Source organism: Corvus moneduloides, chromosome 5, assembly GCF_009650955.1.
Source record: "Corvus moneduloides isolate bCorMon1 chromosome 5, bCorMon1.pri, whole genome shotgun sequence".
Lineage (NCBI taxonomy): Eukaryota > Metazoa > Chordata > Aves > Passeriformes > Corvidae > Corvus > Corvus moneduloides.
The window spans coordinates 36,021,444-36,041,160 of record NC_045480.1 but is presented as its reverse complement, the minus strand read 5'-3'; the positions used below and the strand labels follow the sequence as shown (position 1 = coordinate 36,041,160).

General features: G+C 35.7%; 1 protein-coding gene across 1 annotated transcript in view; it reads right to left on the bottom strand.

Annotated features, from left to right (window-relative positions):
• Positions 1-2,070: 2,070 nt before the first annotated feature.
• Positions 2,071-19,717, bottom strand: part of VEGFC (vascular endothelial growth factor C) — a 71,092-nt gene continuing 53,445 nt past the window's right edge. The window contains exons 2-7 of the mRNA XM_032109894.1: positions 19,168-19,381; positions 17,324-17,514; positions 9,909-10,060; positions 7,604-7,713; positions 7,023-7,353; positions 2,071-2,592 (exon numbers count right to left, since the gene is read on the bottom strand). Coding sequence (XP_031965785.1) covers positions 2,478-2,592; positions 7,023-7,353; positions 7,604-7,713; positions 9,909-10,060; positions 17,324-17,514; positions 19,168-19,381 — 1,113 coding nt within the window. The 3' untranslated portion in view covers positions 2,071-2,477. The remainder of the gene's footprint in view (positions 2,593-7,022; positions 7,354-7,603; positions 7,714-9,908; positions 10,061-17,323; positions 17,515-19,167; positions 19,382-19,717) is intronic.

Here is a 19,717-nt window from a genome sequence, read left to right as displayed (position 1 = left end):
AACATAATTTTGAGAATGGTTAACTAGTCACTTTGCTCAGACATAAACCTGATTTGTGGCTACTTTTACAAGTCAGGAATTTGCTCTCTATAAATCTAAGTTTTACTTAGAGATTAGCATAATTTATGCCCAAAAGTCTCAATGCTTGGAAAGTTAAGAAACAGAAAAAGCATGCATTCAAGAAAGTAAGTCTTATTAAATGCTGATGTTTGTGATAAAGTTGAAGCTCCTTGTTCATTGGTCTCATTTTCGAGCTTCCTGTCTGCCCTTCCCTACTCAGATGGGTTTTACCATCTTGGAGTGTGGTATGCTCATTCTGTAGAAATGCAAGTAGCCACAGTGGGTTTATTAGCTGTTTTCATGAATCCTTTAAAAAAATTTAGACATGTGATCATTGCTCAGTTTAATAAGGTTTGGGTTTTTTAATTTGCATAGTATTTTAACATGCACTTTTTATAATCTACATGGAATTATTTGATGGAAAGTAGGTTTTCTTCTGCCTTCACTCATGCCCTCCTCCTTTGTAACCACAAGTATATTTTTTATCTGTTAGATACCTGCTTACTTAGGCTCTGTTCCTGGTACCAGATTTGGTTTGTCTTCTCTTCACTGACTCTCTTCTGTATTGGGCTGGGATAGAAATTTAAAATCTTCACCTACAGTTCCTTTAAGCAGTTAAATTACAGAAGAGGATGTTTGGATTTTTTTGAATGCTGAATTAAGTTTGATCATTAGCCTCTTGCTATTATGTTGACATTGCCAATTTAGACACTGATGACTTGCATGACTGGACATAATTTGCATGACATAATGCCACTGGATGGGAAGTGTGAGTTGTTATAGTTGTGCATCAATGTTAAACTGTTGTCCAAATGTCTACCTACATTTGATTGCTGAAGCAATATAGTAATAAAGACATTGTTCAGTATTTGCATACCTAAACTTTACCCTGTTATCCTATTTGGATAATAAATATCTGGCCTCTTGGAAGAACACTGAGCATAGCAGGCATACAGTGGAAAGTGTGAAGTCTCAAAGTATCTCTCCTCCTGTTAGACTGCATCAACCCATGATGGGGATGGAGTAATCAACAGGAATTTTCACTCAGTTTTAGGAAATATGAAACACAAAAAATCTAGAAAAGCAACCCCTCCTGGCAAACTTTCTATGATATTTCATTAATAACTCTTTAAAGAACAGCTGCTTAGATCCAGCACTGATGTCTACAATTATTTTTACAGATCTGACCATTCCTGTCACAAAAATCTTGCTTTGCAGCTTTGCTTGTTCCACTTCTGCACCCAGTAAAGTTTCCGTAAGTAAAGAAATTCCTTCCAACTTCTGATACATTTTAATTTTGAATAGATTGCTCTTCCCATCCAAGTTAAAAATCTTACCTTTTTTTAAAATTGTAGGTGTTTGATCTCACATTTTCTGAAAGAGACTTTTTTAATGTAGAGACTGTGTCAATCCACAGCAGACTGGTCCTTTCATGTCCCCATTGGAATACATACTTTTTCGCCTTCAAAATATATTTGCATCTGTATACATTGATGAAGAGATCTGATTGACTCAGTTAAGCTCATCAAAGCATTTTGAATGATTTAACTGTAAAATTTATAACGTAGCCTATAACACTAAATAAAAAGCAGTGTTGGAATTTCCACTTTCATACCAATAACCTTGAATAGACATTATTTTATACTTTTCCTTGGGAGTGCTGCTAAGAAATAAAATAGGAGATGAATATATTGGAATGTGAGTAGTTGCTACTGTGCTTCAAACATAGTCCTTATACTTGGGCAATGTACAGAATCTCCAATGTTCCCACTGTCATTAATTATACCTTCTTTGCTACTGTCATTCTAGAGCCAGAAATACCACTGGCTCACAAAACCCTCCGTACAACTCTATTCCAAATGGAAAACACAACAGGTATGAGAAAATGTCTGCAGTCTTCCCTCATAAAAGTGCTTTCTCCTTATTGCCTTTTTCCCCTGTTAAGAACCCTGAAAATAGAGTTGAATCTGAGTTCCTTTTTAGGCAGATGATTAAACATTCTCACCATTATATAATACAATTTCCATTTTATTTTAAACATACTTTGCATGATATAAAAATATTGATCACAGTGAGCTTTAACAATTGTTACTGCTATAAACAGAAATGCTGCACGATGGTTTTAGTGGAAATAAATTATATAGTCATTATCTCTTAAAAAAAAAAAATCACAAGAAGGAGAACCTAGGCTGTTTGGTCATTGACAGAAAATAAGTCCTTATTGAGTTCTTTACAAAACACGAACCCCAGTTGTTTTCTACATTTGCTTTCCACATCTTGAGAAAAGCACAAGTCTGTCTCTGAAAGCCCCACAGGGTCTCTGGTGAACATTTAATTCCAAATATTATCAAAGTTTCTGTTGTTCTTTTGTTCTAATGGAAAAATGTACACCAACATAGCAAGTAGTGCTCTCTTCACTAATTCATAAGTGGTCTTTTCCAATATGTAGGTACACAGCGGCACACTTCTTCACTGAAGTAAAATCCAGCATCGCAGCGTTTCGTTCGCACTGTACATGGAGGTCTGTAACAACTAAAGAAAGGAAAACAAAAAGTGGACATTAATATAACACAATCATTTATATTTACCTGGGGCAGAAATCCGTGTGCCTTCACTTTGCCATTTCTCAATGGGATATTTAATTCCTACAAGTATATATGTTTTAACTTTTTATGTTCTTGCAACAATTTTAGTCAGACTAATCTTCACAAAATACAATGAAATAATAATTAATTATACTGAAGAGAAATTATTCTATTGCAATGGATACACATGGATCTTTTTTACCACACTGTTGGTTACAGCCACATTCTAATCTTGAGTAATATGTTTTTAAATTTTGTTTTGAAAATAGGATATATTTCTGTACTCAAATTGGCTTGTTATAACCTACTGCATGCTGCAAATTGGAGGTGGTAATCTAGAATTAGGTGATAATCAAATCTATCATCCTCCTACCCAGGACTGTTTCTCACCTTATTGGTTACTGCAATAAGCCTGAGAGAGGTTTGTCTACATATGTTACACTGTGACTCTGGTCTTGAAAATGAGAACATACTTCCTTTCAAGTTGCAGATTCCCACAGCCAGTCTCTGAGGCCAGTGGGAATATATCTACATTCATATTGCATCTGCGTGCATTCTGAAGAAAAATCAGAGCCTATTTATCATGTTTCTGATAAAACTTAATGGAAAAAGGACAGAATTAGTGCCTACCTGATTAAAATAAGTTTTGCAGAAATACAGCATTGAACCACAAATCACATCTACCTATGCAGCACCAGAATTTTTCCTCACCAATTCCTTGACTGAAAAATACAACTTATACAAAGATAATATCTCTGGTTGTCCCTGAACCCTTCCTTTTCCTATTTAATTTTTCTATTAAAACAAGAACTTGACCCAAAATAACCTTACAATAACAATGCTAAATACTTTCTGGTGTATAATGGAGACAAAGTACAAGTCTGGGATTTTTTTCAGACACTGGCAAGGAGTCAAAAGACAAAAGTGTATGTCTTAAATTTCACCATAGTTATACTTAAAACTTGTATAATGTGCACTTAAATAATGTGCACCTGTTTTTGAAGCACTGATATTATGGTCTGTTACGATAACTGTTACTAACATATATACAGCACGCTAAATTGCACAATGTCACTCTCCTCTGCCCTAGGTAATTCTTATTTCAGGCTTGTGGCTACTCTTACTGTTGTTGCAAATAAGTTAGTATGTAGTGTGCTTGTTTTGGATACTAAGTTACTATTTTGCAATAATTTATGATATGAGGTCTGCACTACAGTTACACTAATTCACACCATCTAGTTCAGCCAATGAATCTGGCTATGAGGAAAGCAACAAGGAATGAGGAAGACTGCAAATGTGACATTTATTAACTAGTGTCACATCTTGTTCAGTGTTTTCAATGTCATTTATCATTGATTAGTTCACCACTGTGATCTCTGTAATTAAGGGAGTAACATTATTTTGTGCCACTTAATAGATATTTGAAATCAGTGTAGCAGCTCATGGGAATCTCTCAAAGTCCGACTTGTCTTTTCCCCCTAAAGTTTGGACACGGTGGTAAAAGGCAACAAAAAGGTTTGTGAGTGAATAGGCAACCAGCAGTAGGTCTGTTCTGGGCAAAAGGTACTCCACAGAGATTCAGTGGATGAAACACTGAACTCACCTTTTTGCTGTCCCTGCCATGAAAGTTCAGACCATTTCAGGTACTGAATGACAGTAAAATGAAATAAGAAGAAAAAGATGCAAAGCTAAACTCTTCCACACACCTATGACTGTACACAATGAAAAGCAGTCATGTAAACACTAAGCATGAGGAGCTCACTTTGTTTAGGATTCATGCCTCCTTGTGAACTTCAACTTGCAGCTGAGATTGCTATGCAGCACCTCTCCCACGTGAGTTTGTGTCCAGCAGCAGTCAAGCTCAGGTTACTTCAGTCTTATCCTAATTTGGGACATTTCAAAAGAGCAAGAAAGTCCCTCTCCTCCTCTAAAGTGCTTAGCAGATGAAGTTCCTAGTAATCTGGCCCAGCCAAAACTGACCAAAATAAATTTTAGAGCTGGTAGCACAGGGTGAATAGCAGCACTCATTGTAACTACATAAACGTGGTTTCCTTAGGAAACTGCTGAACAATAGACAAGGTCTTTCAAAAGATTTGGTCTGAATGCTGTTTATGGAGTGTTTTCATGTGACAGAGATCTGTTTCAATGACCATAATCTGAGCACGCCGGAGCTCAGACAGATGTTCCCTCACTAGTCCTAGTGCTGGGCAAATCAGAAGCAACTTTCTCATTATGGTCAATAATTGTGATTTTTTGCTGCAGAATGCCCATATAGTCACTGTGGGCAGCCTAGCAAGGCCACAGATGAAACAAGTCTTGGGCTGATAAACAGCATAAATCACCTGAAAAGCCAGTATCCTGAGGGTTTTTTTTTTCCATCCCATCCTCTGCTTTGTAAATGATTTTGTATTACTTTCATCTGAAGCAGGGTGTAACACTAGAGGTAGAGGCATTTTAGGTACAGTGCATAAAGATATTAGTGCTTCAAAACCAGAAGCTACAAGGATTACTTGTCTCCACAGGGAGCTGTCTAGGACATGACAACAGGATTATGTTCATGTCTAGGGCTCACACATCTAGCACAAAGCTAGGCAGAGTTGTTTTATAAATTTATTTATGTTTTATAAATGTATAAAATTCATATATATATTATATAAATTCGATTTTATAATTGATGCTGTTACAAACCAGCAAGAGATCTTTCAGAGATAAAAAGGGTGTTGCAGGGATTTTTTCCTTTTAGAAACAGCTTGTGCTGGACAGAGACAAAATGTGAGAAACCTACACTAAGTCTTTTCTTAAGGAGAAGAGGTTGCTCCCTCTATTTTCCTTGGCAGTGCTAAAATCTACAGGACTATTGGTTCCAGAGGTATAAAGGTTTTCCGCACACAAAATCAAAAGAAAAACAGCTCAGAAAAGAGAAAAAGGTAGAAGCACCCTATATCATACTGTCCTTGGAAGTGAGAAAGTGATTCAAACTTTTTACTGTATTCAACCACAACAGAGAAAGGCTGAACTCAATTTCCTCCTTCAAATACTAAGTCTTTAAATCAACAGAGACATTGAAATCAACATTGGATATTTATTATGACATTTCTTAGCTTCTCCAGTTGTGCATGTTATTTTAAAATGTACGTGGTTTATATTTGTAGCACTGCTGGAAGTGACACCTGCAGTGTAAAGGCTTTGTGATATGTAGAGCTTATGTAACCAGGCTGGTTTCTTTTCCTCTGCAAACATAAAATTGAAATGATGTGAGTTGAATTATAGAGAAAAATTAGTTTCTGATGTTTTTAACAGCTCTTCTATTTCACTTCAAAGGCCAAATATTGGAAAACAAGTAATGCCAGTCATCTTTTCCACCATTTCAAAGGCTTCAATGGAAATGTCACTACTTATATGTGACATTTTTTCATTATAAAGATGAAATGATGTCTATATATCTAGAAATATATTTATCCCAAATAATTACATGTTAAATTAAATAAGTGTTATTTTTGATAAAGCATCAGGTTACTACAGACATTTAAATGTCCTAATTTGCTATTTTCCATTTGCAGTGCATGAATTGTTGTCATTCATGTAATAGAAATAATTCCCCTATACTAGAAATAAGTGATCCTTCTTCTCCAAATGGCATTGCTTAAGTATTTTTTAAATTAATTTAATTAATGAATTTAAGAAATTTACAAGAGAATTTTACAGGAAAACTTTCCTCACATAATATACAAAGCAGAAATAATGCTGGTTGTTTCTCAGAACCTAAAGTCATTCACATTTATGTATATAGACTGCTAATGCTATGGGTGTATGGAAAGAAAAGGCCCTAGGGTATATAAAGAAACTGCAGACTTTTCTTCCTAAGTTTTATTTTAAATGGTGATCTGGGAAGTCTGTTTTATAGTTATACGTGTCTACTTTTCACAAAAATCACCCAGAGCTAGGTGACTCCAAAATTTAGGAAGTGGAAATGAATGATGTTATCTCCAGAATTACACCCTGAAATCTAATTAGGAATATTTGAGTTATTTGAATATTTGAGTTACTTGAATTGCAATATTCAGTTCATGGGGACAAATAGAGTAGGATTTTAAATACCATAAGATATAGGGAGATTGAACTTAGGGTTCATTTTCACCAAAAGGGAATAAGTCCCATGAAGTAGTAGTAAGAGTACTAAAAACTAAACATGGTTTAAATACTTATTATGCCTAGTAGCTTCCTCTTAGAGATTATCGACGTCGCAGAAGATAAAACTGAAGACAGACTTACTGTTTACTTAAGACTGTTACAAAGCAATTCAACAAGACAGCTAATGTCACAACCCAAAATTTTATGCCTTGAACACACTAAAAGAAATTAGAACTGAGGTTTTACCTGCATGTCTGGTGATGGAACCTTTTTCCTTTCAAGAAGCATTTATTGGGAGATTCTATACATTCACAGACGCATTTTGCAGGATTTAGTGGCTGATGTCTAGGACAGCTCTTTTTACATACACACTGGCACTTTTCTTCATCAAATTCCTTGTTGGGCCCACAGGAAGCAGGGATAAGTTTGTTTTTGCACGTGCACTGACATGATGATCTGTCCAATTCTTTGTGAGGTCCACAGCTCGAGGGCCGCACGCCTCCTTTGCAGACACATTGACAGGTTTCTTCATCCAGCTCTTTATTTGGTCCACAAATATGGAATCCTTCAGATGTGTCTACAAAAGCAGCAGAGAAATCACACTATTACCAGAATTTTGTGTCTACTCTCACACCTATTTTTATGGGAAGAAATGAGCAAATCCATACCTTTTACGGTGTTTCAAAAACAAGCATATGTAAAAAGACAGGCAACAACCAGTAGTAGTATTGATACAGAAAAAGACACAAATAATTGCTACTACTTCTTTGTCTTTAGGTGAATCTAAACCTAGAACTACACTAAATCCTTTAAGAAAAACTGCTTACCAGAATCTCCAAGGTGAGAAGAGAAACCAAAATCATGCTGTGACAAACATCTGCAAATTTGATTATTCCAAATATGATTTTTTGGACAGGTCTTGTTTGCCACATGACACCTGTGAAATTAAAAAATGCTGTTGATTTACTACCATAAGAACTCAAGGAGAAAAAAAATAAATCAATTCTAGCTGTTGATTGCTTTAGTTTCTCTCCATTGCAAATATCTTTCTAAGAATGTCAGTTCATTCATAATCTTTTTTTTTATTCCTGTCAAATCTGTTACTAAAGGTTCTCCCCACTACAGAGATTTTCAACCATTTATTGAAGAAACTTTCTCACATTTCAAGTTTCAGCTCTAACTTCTAGAAACTTATATTTGTACTTTGCTAATGTAGTTTGGAAACAGCCCTAGAACATAAGCCTCAGGTAGAAAACAGGAGTATAAAACATTTTTGCATGCCAAATACTGCATGTAACGCATCATTTTATGTGTTGTTTTAAGTACAAAAATGTTTTCAAACTTAGGATATCAAAAGACAGCAGATAAATTTTATAATGAATGCTGTAGACAAAAAAAAAAAAAATCAGTTTATCAGATTCCATTCCAGTTTATGTGAAATTTATGTGCCATTAGCTGACACTTTCTCATTAGTCACTCAGATTCTGGTGAGCTTTCTTGAACCTAAAGATTTGAACTTTAGCAGCGCTGCCTTTAAAAATAAAGGCAATAAACAAGTTAACACTTTAGTCCTCTTTTTCTGCTACAGTTTGTAGCCAAGGTAGTGGAAACCAAAGAAAGCAAAAAAATCCAAAGGCAGCAGCTGTTGCCTTTTTAAAGAATGAGTGAACTGAGCTATCTGGTGAATCACTGATAGAATATTTATGTGTATTATCTCATCTTCATCTCTTGCAATTTCTTTATCACCACAGCTGACATTACATCTTTGAACAAGTCAAGCCTAACTTCTTGTATCCGGGCTGTGTCATTTATTCATTGTTTCTGTAGTATTTCTAAAATCCTACTAATCTGTTAAGACAACACCTACATTACTCATTTGATGCACTTTTCATTCCCCTGAGCACCATTACTCACACATTCAAAAATGCAGGTGCTGGGACATTCTTCCATGATCATCATTCAAGTACACCCCTCCCCTTCAGCACACTAAATCACTCTGCTTGTACAGACTGCTGTAGTTTAACATCACCCTGCTTCCCCTCATGTTTTATCAAACTTGTGTTTCCTGATTTCATTCCACTAATGGTCTCACTCTTGCTGCCTCACTTGGCATATGTTTCCTTTAGCCTGCCTCCTGATTCTGTTTGAGAAATAGTATGGATAATTTACAGACATATTATTGTGTTCTGTTAAAAAAACCCAAACCAACCAAGTCAAGCCAGACAACAACAAACCAAAGCCTCCTGCCTGTTTTATTGTACAAAGCCATAGATTCTGAACTTAAAGACAGTATGTAACAGTAGAGGAGACCTTTATATATTCTGATCTGTGTTGTCTTACCTTTGTTGAAGCATGATTCCTTAGTCACAGGAGAAACAGCGACCTGTGAATGCTGGTTCAAGTCTGGTGTCTGTACTCTCACCTCCCTCAACTACAGGTAGCTGTTTCCTGGCTAGAAGAAACTCTTGCCCTGGTCATTACAACAGCTCTTAGTCTAGAAATACTGAGAAGCTAGAGAGAGCCAACATCCTTTGACTTTATTATTAACTCTTGGGTTTTTATTGACTCTTTATAATCTGTTAATTATGTAATTAAACTAATTATCAATAGATTTACTTCCAAGCCACTGTTTATGATCCATGCTTTGACAAACAAATTAAATCAGTTGAACTCAAATAGAATATAATCTATGTGTCAGAAAACATCCAGACTTAAACTGAATGAAACCACTGAGGAAAATGCTTAACACCTCAGAGAAATTTGCTCTATTCACTCACCTTATTAAAAATGTCAACAATTAATTCCAGTCCAGCTTCTAGTTATTGATTCTTCCTTAAAGCAACTGTTAATCTATTATGTATTTTTGACCTCCTAAATATTTATACATCAAGAAAATCCCACACACATTGTTCTTCAGTTTTAAATCATCTCACTTCAGTTTATCTAATGGGTAAAAAGGTAATTTAGTAACATTCTCTTTGTGTAAAATAATGGCAGCTCCCTTGCAGAATGCGTTCTGCTACTGCTATGTATAGATCACCTATCCTAACTGTGTAACCTGCCCAGCAGTATTTTAAATCTGATTATATAGGCTTGCTCATAACGTGAAAGGAAAGACAAGCTTATACTTACTGAGTTTGTGCTGCTGGCAAGGAACGTCTTATGATAGAGTGGACTTGTCTGTAAACATCCAGCTTGGACATGCACCGGCAGGACGTGTGGTTGGCAAAACTGACTGTGACGGGCTTGGGGCCGTGAGACAGAGGCACCGTGATCTCAAACAGCTACAAAAGGCAAAGCAAGAATCTTCTTACAAAGATCACTAATGGTCCAACTAAGCAAAATATAAGGACATACGAAAAACCTATCGCGAGTTTAAGTTCAGATTTTTTGTTTTGGATTCTTGTTCCAGCTGCAAAACAAGTAGCACTTCTTAAAATTTTGGTCTTGAGTCATTAATATGATAAGGCCACAAGTCCATGTCTAGTTTGAAGTTTGGTACTGTCCTGGGGTAACCGAAAAAATTAATGCCTAATTGCCACCAGGCATATCTACTGAGTTTTCACTAAGTTCAACACAGTCTTCTGGAAAGAGACTTTCTAATCAACTTTTTGATTATACTTACAATCCCTTTTGCCTTTTACACCAATGTGGCTCCATTTCCCTGATGTATTATAAAATTCCCTTTAAATTAATCACAAAACGCTGAGATGCCTCTGGCAAGAAGAGCAATAATCATAACACAGAGGTTTCATTTTTGTACTGATATATGACAATTGCTTTATGTACTTATTTCTTTTAAAAATATCCATCTATTTGAAGGCCATCATAAATTATAATGCACAAGCTAGGAAATTGGAGAGGAGGAAGGTGGTGTTGTAGATAAAGACAAAAAGGACTGTGTTTATGAAAATAGCTTTAATTTCTGCATACAGTATATACTTAAGACAAATACATGCTTGAGTTCTTTGAATATGTTTTTTACTACTGATCTTTAAACAGAGGACAAAACTCACCTACATATGCAAGACTTTTTTTTTTTTTTTTAACAAGTTGTACTTTTCTGCACTGCTGTTGAGACCTCTGACAACCTGGACAGCCAGAAACCTACAAATGGACAAGCTTTTACTATCTTAAATACCTGCTTAGAAAGCTGATTCTTAGAAGATATATATGAATTGATGGACAGAACAAAGAGTATGAACTTAATTACAATATTACACATGTAAAGAAAATCCTGTTTTCTGTTCTCTCACAACAGTATGAACTTGCTTTTCTGAAGCTGAAACAAAAATCCACTGCAGCAAGAACTGATAAATCTTAGAAAATAGCATAAGCATGAGTCTTTGAATGAGCCTAACTGCAGCTGGAAAACAAGTGCATGTTCTTTGTCTATTCTTGCAGTAGGCCAGTTTGCTATGCTGCAAAGCATAGCAGACTCCAGACCACTGAAGATGGCAGCATAGGACTATTGCTACATTTCCAAACCACCTAAAAGAGGTAGGTCCCTGCCCAACTGTCCTGTTCAGCTTCAGGAGATCACTGAGGGAAATTTCACAAAAACAGCTGAGATGGATCAATCACGGGTGGAAGTGATGGTGAACATGAATTAATCTTAATTTACAGTTATCCTTCCATTAAAACTGTGAAAGGTTTGGAGACAAATATTGCTAACAACTATTCCCATCAACACTTCAGTGGTACAATGAGAAAAAGGTCTAGTTAAACAATGTAAAGGTAGCTTCCTTGACCTCATTGAATTACCTTCAGTTGTTCAAATAAATTCTCTTAATAATAATGTATTTTACATCACCTGAGAGTTGCTATTGTTGATACATAAAGTCAAAAAAACTAAGCCAACTATTGTATTTTTATCTATATACATTATATTTATAACTCAACTATTTGTATTAGAGATTATATTATACATAGTGTTATATTCCTAGTCCCCACTCTTGTAAAGTGCTTAAGACAAGACATGAACTAACATTTTGAAAAAGAATAGAAAACAGACCCATCTTCATTAATGGAAGTGCTGGAATTTAAATACTGGTGTTGGAATTATTGATTTGTTCTTCCTTCACTTTTGCCAGCACATGTTGTTGGGATACTATATGAATATTTATTCCTCTCTTCCAATAACGGAAGTATATAAAGAGGTTTCACAAGAGGTTTCAAATTATTGAAAAGTAGTCTGTTACAGAAAAGGTATTTAGGGCTGCAAATAGTTCAGTTTAAGTTATCTCTATCAGTTGAAAATAAGACTCATCCTAAAGAAAATCTATATTCTGCTCTCAGATGTGATAGCAGCATCTCTAAATTCAATGAAGCTATTTAAGTATAAACTCTTAACACGCAACAGTTGTGTTTGAATCGTCATCTAAAGAAAGCATTTCAGATTAGGTAAAACCTGACCATAAACAATGCTTTATGGTTTTGATAACATCTACAATTTTTTTTTGCTCACCTTCCTCATCCAACAGAACAATAAGCTCAACATCTGCTTTCACTATGGGGCATGTTTGGCAACATTTAACAGCCAAATGTCAGTACCTAGAAAGGATATGTCTGTGAAAAACGCCTCATAACCAGTACGAGGTTGGTTCTCAATTCTTTTTCTGGCAACATTCTGGCTACTATGGCTACTGTTGCTGGTACCCACATGGCCCAAATGGGTAACGCTTCCTGGAGACCAAATGGCTTATATTTCTGTTTGATCCCTCATTCTCTAAAAGATTGGTTTTACTGCATTCTTAGAAGCCCAAATCTTCTCTTCCTTTCCAACTTTAAATTATAATAAAAAACAGACTAATTCACTCTACAGGCAAAAGGGAAAAGCCATTTCCTTCACGTACCGATGCCTAAAGACAGACATCTAGTCCCAAAGACTACAAAGAATGAGCTTCAGTCCCCAGAAGAACATAAGATCTGATAGCAGTAGGGATTAGAGCAGTTTTTCAAAGTGTAGAGCTTTTATTGTTCTGAAAAATGCTATTATAATAAATGAAACAGCAAATTAAAATACATTAAATGAGTATTACTCCAGTCAGAGGCAAATAAAAAAATAAATTCAACTTGCTGTTCTGTACCTTTCTGCCACCAACACTGCATTGTCAGGAAAACAGTGGAAAGTAACAACAGAAGCAATAAGTGATTGTATAACTAAAGAGTATTATATATAAGAAAAAACCAAAAAACCCATACAAAATCACAAAGCTCTGTCCTCCTCCAGAGAAGCTGCTAACTGTAAACATAAATCAGTAACACACTGTTACTGAACAGAGTGCAAAACATACTAACAGAAGCTCTGTGTAGATGAAGAACAGTTGAAAGCCATAAATAAATAATGCATTGAATAAGAATTCAACACCTTCCATTCAGCCAGTCTAAGGCTGTTTTGTCATAGAAAGCCAGATGGCAGGTCTTCCAGTCTTTCTCACCCTTTCTAGGATTTCTCTTTCAAGTACTGTCCACAACCTACAACTTAGTATGTTTTTAAACTTTAAAAAAAATAAAAAAAATAAAAAATCTGACAGAACATGGGTATCTCTGAATGTGTTGACAAAAAGCACTATCAGAACTCCTGAAAATGCAATTTTCCATATATTCCTTCTCACTGATCCTTAGAATCATAGAATTGTTTGGGTTGGAAAGGACCTTAGAGATCATTTAAGTAGAACCCCTCTGCCACAGGCAGGGACACCTTTCCCTAGACCAGGTCACTTTAAGCCCCAAAAGGCATGTAATTTAGATCCGTGGCATTGATAGCTTCTTCTTTATACTAGAAGGACCTCATGCCATACTTTCCAGAAAACTGCAGATTTTTATACAGAGGATTTATTTGCTTCAGTGGCTAAATTAATTTATTCAGCACTGTCACCATATGTGCCAGTATCCATTGTATCAGCACACATAAAATTATTATTATGCTCACTGACTTCTGAAATATATCAAAACTGTTGTTACGTGGGAAGGCCATCATTCTAGATACTTTTCAAATGCAGGATTTATGTATGTTTTTTTCCCAAGATTTACATTAACTACACTATGTTCTTCTGATGGACTGTGGTTTATTTTGGCATGTTTCCCTTAAATTGATTGAGTCTAAGTTTCCATCACTTGTGATCTTTGCACTTTAGAAAGTGCCAGTAAGGCCAGCCAAATATAACCAGTGTAACAGAGTACAGTGTGTCTAGAGAGGTTTTTAAGCTAAGAACATGAGACTGATTTTAAAACTAAACATCCTATATTGAAAAGAATGAAAATAAACTATTTGAGAAATGGAACATCATCATTATTTTACTATCTAACTTTCAAAGCTTACGTGGGATATAACAACAGGTATTTGATATAATAAATTCATATTTATTTAATCTGCTTGTGTTCCTTTTTCTATTTTTTTCTATTTTAATCCCTTTCTTTTCCCAGAAATATTAACAAAAAACATTTGGAACTTATGTATCTCCCACTATTAATAGTACCTACTATATCACTACAATAATCAGTCTAACAGAAAAATGCATGGGAAAAGGTAGAAATGGTAATGTTCAAAACAACTGAATATTCTTGTGGCATATCTCTGAATTGTGAAAAAGAACACCATGCACATCCCAAACTGGGCAAATTTCAAGCTGTTAACTTGTTTCCTGTGAGAAAATCTCCTCTAAATCTAATTTTGATCTGCTTGGATAGATGTTTTCCCTTGAGGGACTGTAACTGTAACTGTGAAAAAAGATGATTTAGGACCTTTACAACAAGTGATCTGAAAGAAGCCAAAAAAATGTCCTTTCTGACAGCCAAGAGGGAGAATGGGATGAGAGCTCTTTGACATCTGCTTTCTACTTCCCTTCAACCTATAAGCAAGTGGCTATAGGTGGGGCATAAAAAAGTGCTGCTCAGGGACAGGCTAGAGCAGCACCAGGTGGTTCCATAATCTTTGTAACCACTGTTGAATTATTTGTGCCATGGAAACAGAGAACAGCTGTTTAATAACGAATTAGAGAAAAAACCCAACACAACCACACCACAAAACAAAAAGCCAACCAGCCACATTTCCCACAGATCCTCACTAGACAAGTCACCACCTACAGACTTGGCTACTGCACTCAGGAGGAGATCTACTGCAGTTTGTGAATTAGCCTAGGGAGTCTTCAAAGTCATAGACCTTGTACTGTATCTTAATTAAGAAGTTGTCTCAGATCTCAATCCTGGTTGTATAAACATCCCTTAGCAACTACAAAAACAAGTTTTGGGGAAAAAATTGTATCAAAAACAAAGCAGAATACTTTTCTACTTTTCTCTCAATAAAGTTTAGTACCTAGAAAGGATGAACACAGCCTGAACTAGAGAACTATTGACCTCGTTCTGGACCACCACTGCGTTCCACAAAGCAATCTGGGAACATCTGACCTAGTCCCTCCTCCTAGAAATCAATGATTTCCCCCTATAAAAATAATTTTTGTGCTGAGTTCTTTTATTTTTAATTAATTTTGATGAAAGCTGATATCAGCTTTCTTTATATTTTAATGTCTGGAACCAATGCTAGAGCTTGCCCTCACAGTAAGAACTCCAGCTGAAAAATTAGTTTCCCATTAAGCACTTTTTCTGCAGGGTGAACAGTATGAAGTTATCTTACGGAGTTTATCCACAAAAAATAAAGCTAAAAATTGGTGAATTATGAAAAAAACCTGTTTGTTCTCATTTCCTTCAGAAAATAAAGAAACTGTGGTGAAAATAGATGTGTAGGGTACCTAAATGCCACAGAAGGTCTTGAATCCAATACTTTTTTTTCTTCCTAATTCTCATTTGATATGGGGTATACTGTGGTCACATAATTTTAAAAAATTTGAGATAGTGACAGATGAAGAGATATAGCTATAAGTCTGTTCCTTTATTAAGGGTTTTTTAAAACTGCATTCTGTCAAGGACCAGATAAAACTGGAAAGCAGAAGCAAGACAAAACTCAGAGATAAAATTGCTTGCTTTTACAGAATAAGTAAGAAAATAAAGCAGTGTCATTGCTTCCTTTTTCCTTTTAAGAAGACCTTTAAGATTTTCCTTTTCAGAGTCTCTCAAATTTTTAACTACTCTTACGTCATATCATCACCAATAACACCAAGAACTCCAAAAGGAAACTCAGTGCTAAACATTTTCTACTGGGTAAAAAAATTACTTCACCCAATGGATGTGAACACTAAGATGAAAAGAAAGATATGATTTACTCCAAACTGACATAGCACTCAAAAACTAGGAAATCTGTGTTACATGGAACAACTCTCTCTGTGACTAGACAATCCTTTATTTCGGTAAGCTAAGCTTTACCAATACATGTGAAAAAAAAAAGTTTTATTTCTTGGGTTTTAAAATGAAAATGATATTTGCATCTTTCAAGCAACTGGAGTTGAGACAATGGTTTCACCTAATAATGAGAAAAACAATAGGGCTTTAACAAAGTCAGTGTTGTACTTGTCCTCATTTAAGCTATTTGAGTTACATTACCCCTGTGCTGTGTGCTTGTCTACCACTAGACTAAATTTATTTTTGAAAACTCTTGGAAGGATATACCATTTCGGATAGACAGATCTGTTGAGAAATGAGGGCAGAATTCTAAATGCACTCTAAAAATTAGTGGGTTTTGCTGTTTTCTTTACATTCCCTTTTCCTAATTCCCCCCTAAAAAGGCTCAGAGCACTAAGAAGTTTTATGATAAAGGAGTGACATTTCTAAGGGCTACAATTTTATAACTGGCTATGCAGTTTTGGTCTTCATTATAAATATGTACTGCATCTTCAGCTAGATGCATCCTGTTGAAAAAGGAAGCAAAATTTACACTAAAAAGTGAAAAAGCCCCCAATGAAAAAAAAAAAAAACCTACCAAATACTATAATAGGAAAATACCCTAGGAAATTCTTGTAAGTATGACTATTTTTACAGGACTTTTGAGGGAAATGTTGAAAGACAGTTGTGAGAATTCCTGTATCTTCTTAGAATAATGCAGCATATGCTTCTTTGAAGGCAGCTCACAGGCTCAATGCATGATCTCTGCACACTCCTACCTGATCACTAGCCCTGGACTTGAAGAAGATGCATTACAACAAAACAAATGGTTACATAATGCTAATATCTCTTAATATACTAAAATGCAGTTCCTAAAAGACTTTATTTAAAACATGCAACCTTCCTGCACATGTCCTACAGCAGTCTACACCAACAAGATTACAGGCTACTTTTCCATAAAGTACTTGCCTCATACAGGCATATGGTAGATGAAAAAAAAAGAGAGGGAATTAAGTTTCATGGATAATGTCAAAACTGAGAATGGGACATAATAATGTCCCGTTTTTCTTCCCTAAAAAATAAAATTATTCTGGGGGAAAGAGTGCTAAATACATTTTTTCCAGGCAGTAGTCTCTTCATCTGTTTTACCCATGTATTCTGGAATCAACTATTTCCTTTGTCACAGTAGCAATAAGAAGGTTTAAAATATGCATGAACACAAATGTATTTGCAAGGAGGATGTTAACTGTAATAAAAGAGTGAGAACTTACTGTCTTGCTGATGTAATTTGTGCTGATATTCATACACTGAAGTCCTTCACTATTGCAGCAACCTCCACATCTGTAGATTGATACACATGGGGGTTTAAAGAAGGTGTTTGTAGTTGCTCCAAACTCTTTTCCCACATCCACACACACTTCACGTGGCATGCACTGAGTTTTTCTCCATTCAGTATCAATACCTGCCAAGTTACAGGGAATTTCATATGTTATAAAGTAACTGTTTAAAACCAAAACTGTCCTGCAGTAAATTAGGATTCCTTTTTAAACTTCAAAACCAGAATATGAACTGCTAGAGTCACACCCTTCAGTCAGTGAAATACACATCTCTCTATGTTACCTTCTAGCTGAATTTTCTTCTTCATAGGGACATGACATACTGTTATGGAGCAGAGGAAAAGTCACAGTGGAGCTAAAATGGAACCTAACAGGCAGGGGGAGACCTCAGAGTACAGAATCATAGCCTGGCTTGTGTTGGAAAGGACCTTTAAAGTTCACCTGTCATCTAGTCCAACCCCCTTGTAATGAGCAAGGACATCTTCAACCAGATCAGGCTGCTCAGAGCCCCACTCAAACTTGAAGGACCTTGAATGTTTCCAGGGATGGAGCATCTGCCACCTTACTGGGCAACCTGTTCCAGTAGTTCACCATGCTTATAGTAAAAAATTTCTTCCTTTTATCTGTTGTGAATCTATTTTCTTTAGTTTAAAATTATTACCTTTCTCCTTTGCCTGGGGCAAGTCCTATCGTGAGTAAAGTCTGCACTTTAGTACTGCACACCTCTGCAAAGTTATTTTAACCAGCCCTACAAAGTACTTCACTTGGATGTGATATATTAGAAATGTTAGATTTTATACACTTACTGTGAAATTCATTTGAATACATGTTAAGTTTGTTAACTAGAAGGGTATAATTTAACAGAAAAGATTACTATTTAGCAATTATGTACAGCATGTTATTTAATCTGATGGATGATTTTTGTGCCCAGGTTATCCACATAAATTGGGCCAAAGACTTTGTATCATGTTATACAGCCTCTTACCAAATATAATATTGAGCTAAACAGCCCTGGGACTTGTGGCTGTACAGGTCCCTTTATTCCCTTTTGGCACTAGAATTTGGTAGGCTATTCAACAAAAATGGAAATCCTGCCCTATGTGTACTTTGAAGTCTCCATTAAGGCACACAATTTCCAATATCATGTCAAAAAATACACCTCCTGCTATAAATCCTGCATTTCTCTGCCTACAAGAATTTGCTTAAATTGTAAGCTAATATATTTTTGCCCAAGTTATCTGAAACACTGAAAGGTATTCAAACACATTGGTTTGAAAGCTGTTTTGCTTGTTTTATCATAACACCATTACAACTATCCTCTTGTAACAGGAAAAAGTTACAAGTGGATTATTTGGCATTCCAGAGCCATAATTCATAAGAGAAGAAAGCATTACCAGCCATGATGCAATGGCAGAAAATGAGAAGAAACAGTTCAATGAGTCCAACTATTAGCATCCTCTTTTCTTTCTGCAAAATTGTTACAGCCTCTACAAAGTAGGATTCCTTATACTTGAAGACAAGCACTTCACTTTCCCTATTTACTGAGCTGAGAAAGCAACTTTCTTACAATGGACATACCTAGAATATGTCTGCTCAGTGATTTGTTCCATTGAAAGGCTGACTATCAAAGATTTTATATTATAGACAACACATCCTATCAAACTGCTGAGGTTGGTTTACTGACAATGCTTAGCTTTTAAAATATTTTTGACACAACTGAAAAGCCTTCAGATTTTAATTTATTGTGTGTTGGAACGTGGATTGTGTCCTGTACTTACTTTTCAGGATCTCTGCATTATAGTGTGCTGCGGCAAATTTCAGGGAATCATCTGATCTTGTGTCAAAGCTGGAGTGTTCCCTGTTGTGTTGCCAACCTCCTCTCCTTAACTGACATTTGAACATTTTCCAGTATTCTGGATAAAGTACTGTCATGAGTTCATCCACACTGGACACAGACCGCAACTGCTCTTCCAGGTCTTTGCTTGCATGAGCCTGTCAAAGTAACATGCAAGATTAATTACTTTCTCTAGTACACAAGGTTTGCTGGAAACTAGCCTGAAAAGCAACTCATACATTGTAAAATAAAGTTGTGCTCAAAGGGGTCCTCATTATAAAAACTGCTTCTGTCAGTCAGTGCCAACAGTAGTATATTGACAAATAAACCTTTTGCTTCTTCCACCGCTTCTTTATCACCCTTGTAGTTCAAAACATCTGTGTGAGAAAGGATCTATAGAATTAAGTCTATACAAACACAGCTTGCAGATTATAAAAAAAAAAAAAAACAAACTTTTTTATTTTTTTATCCTGGAAAGATAAGTTTTTGTGATA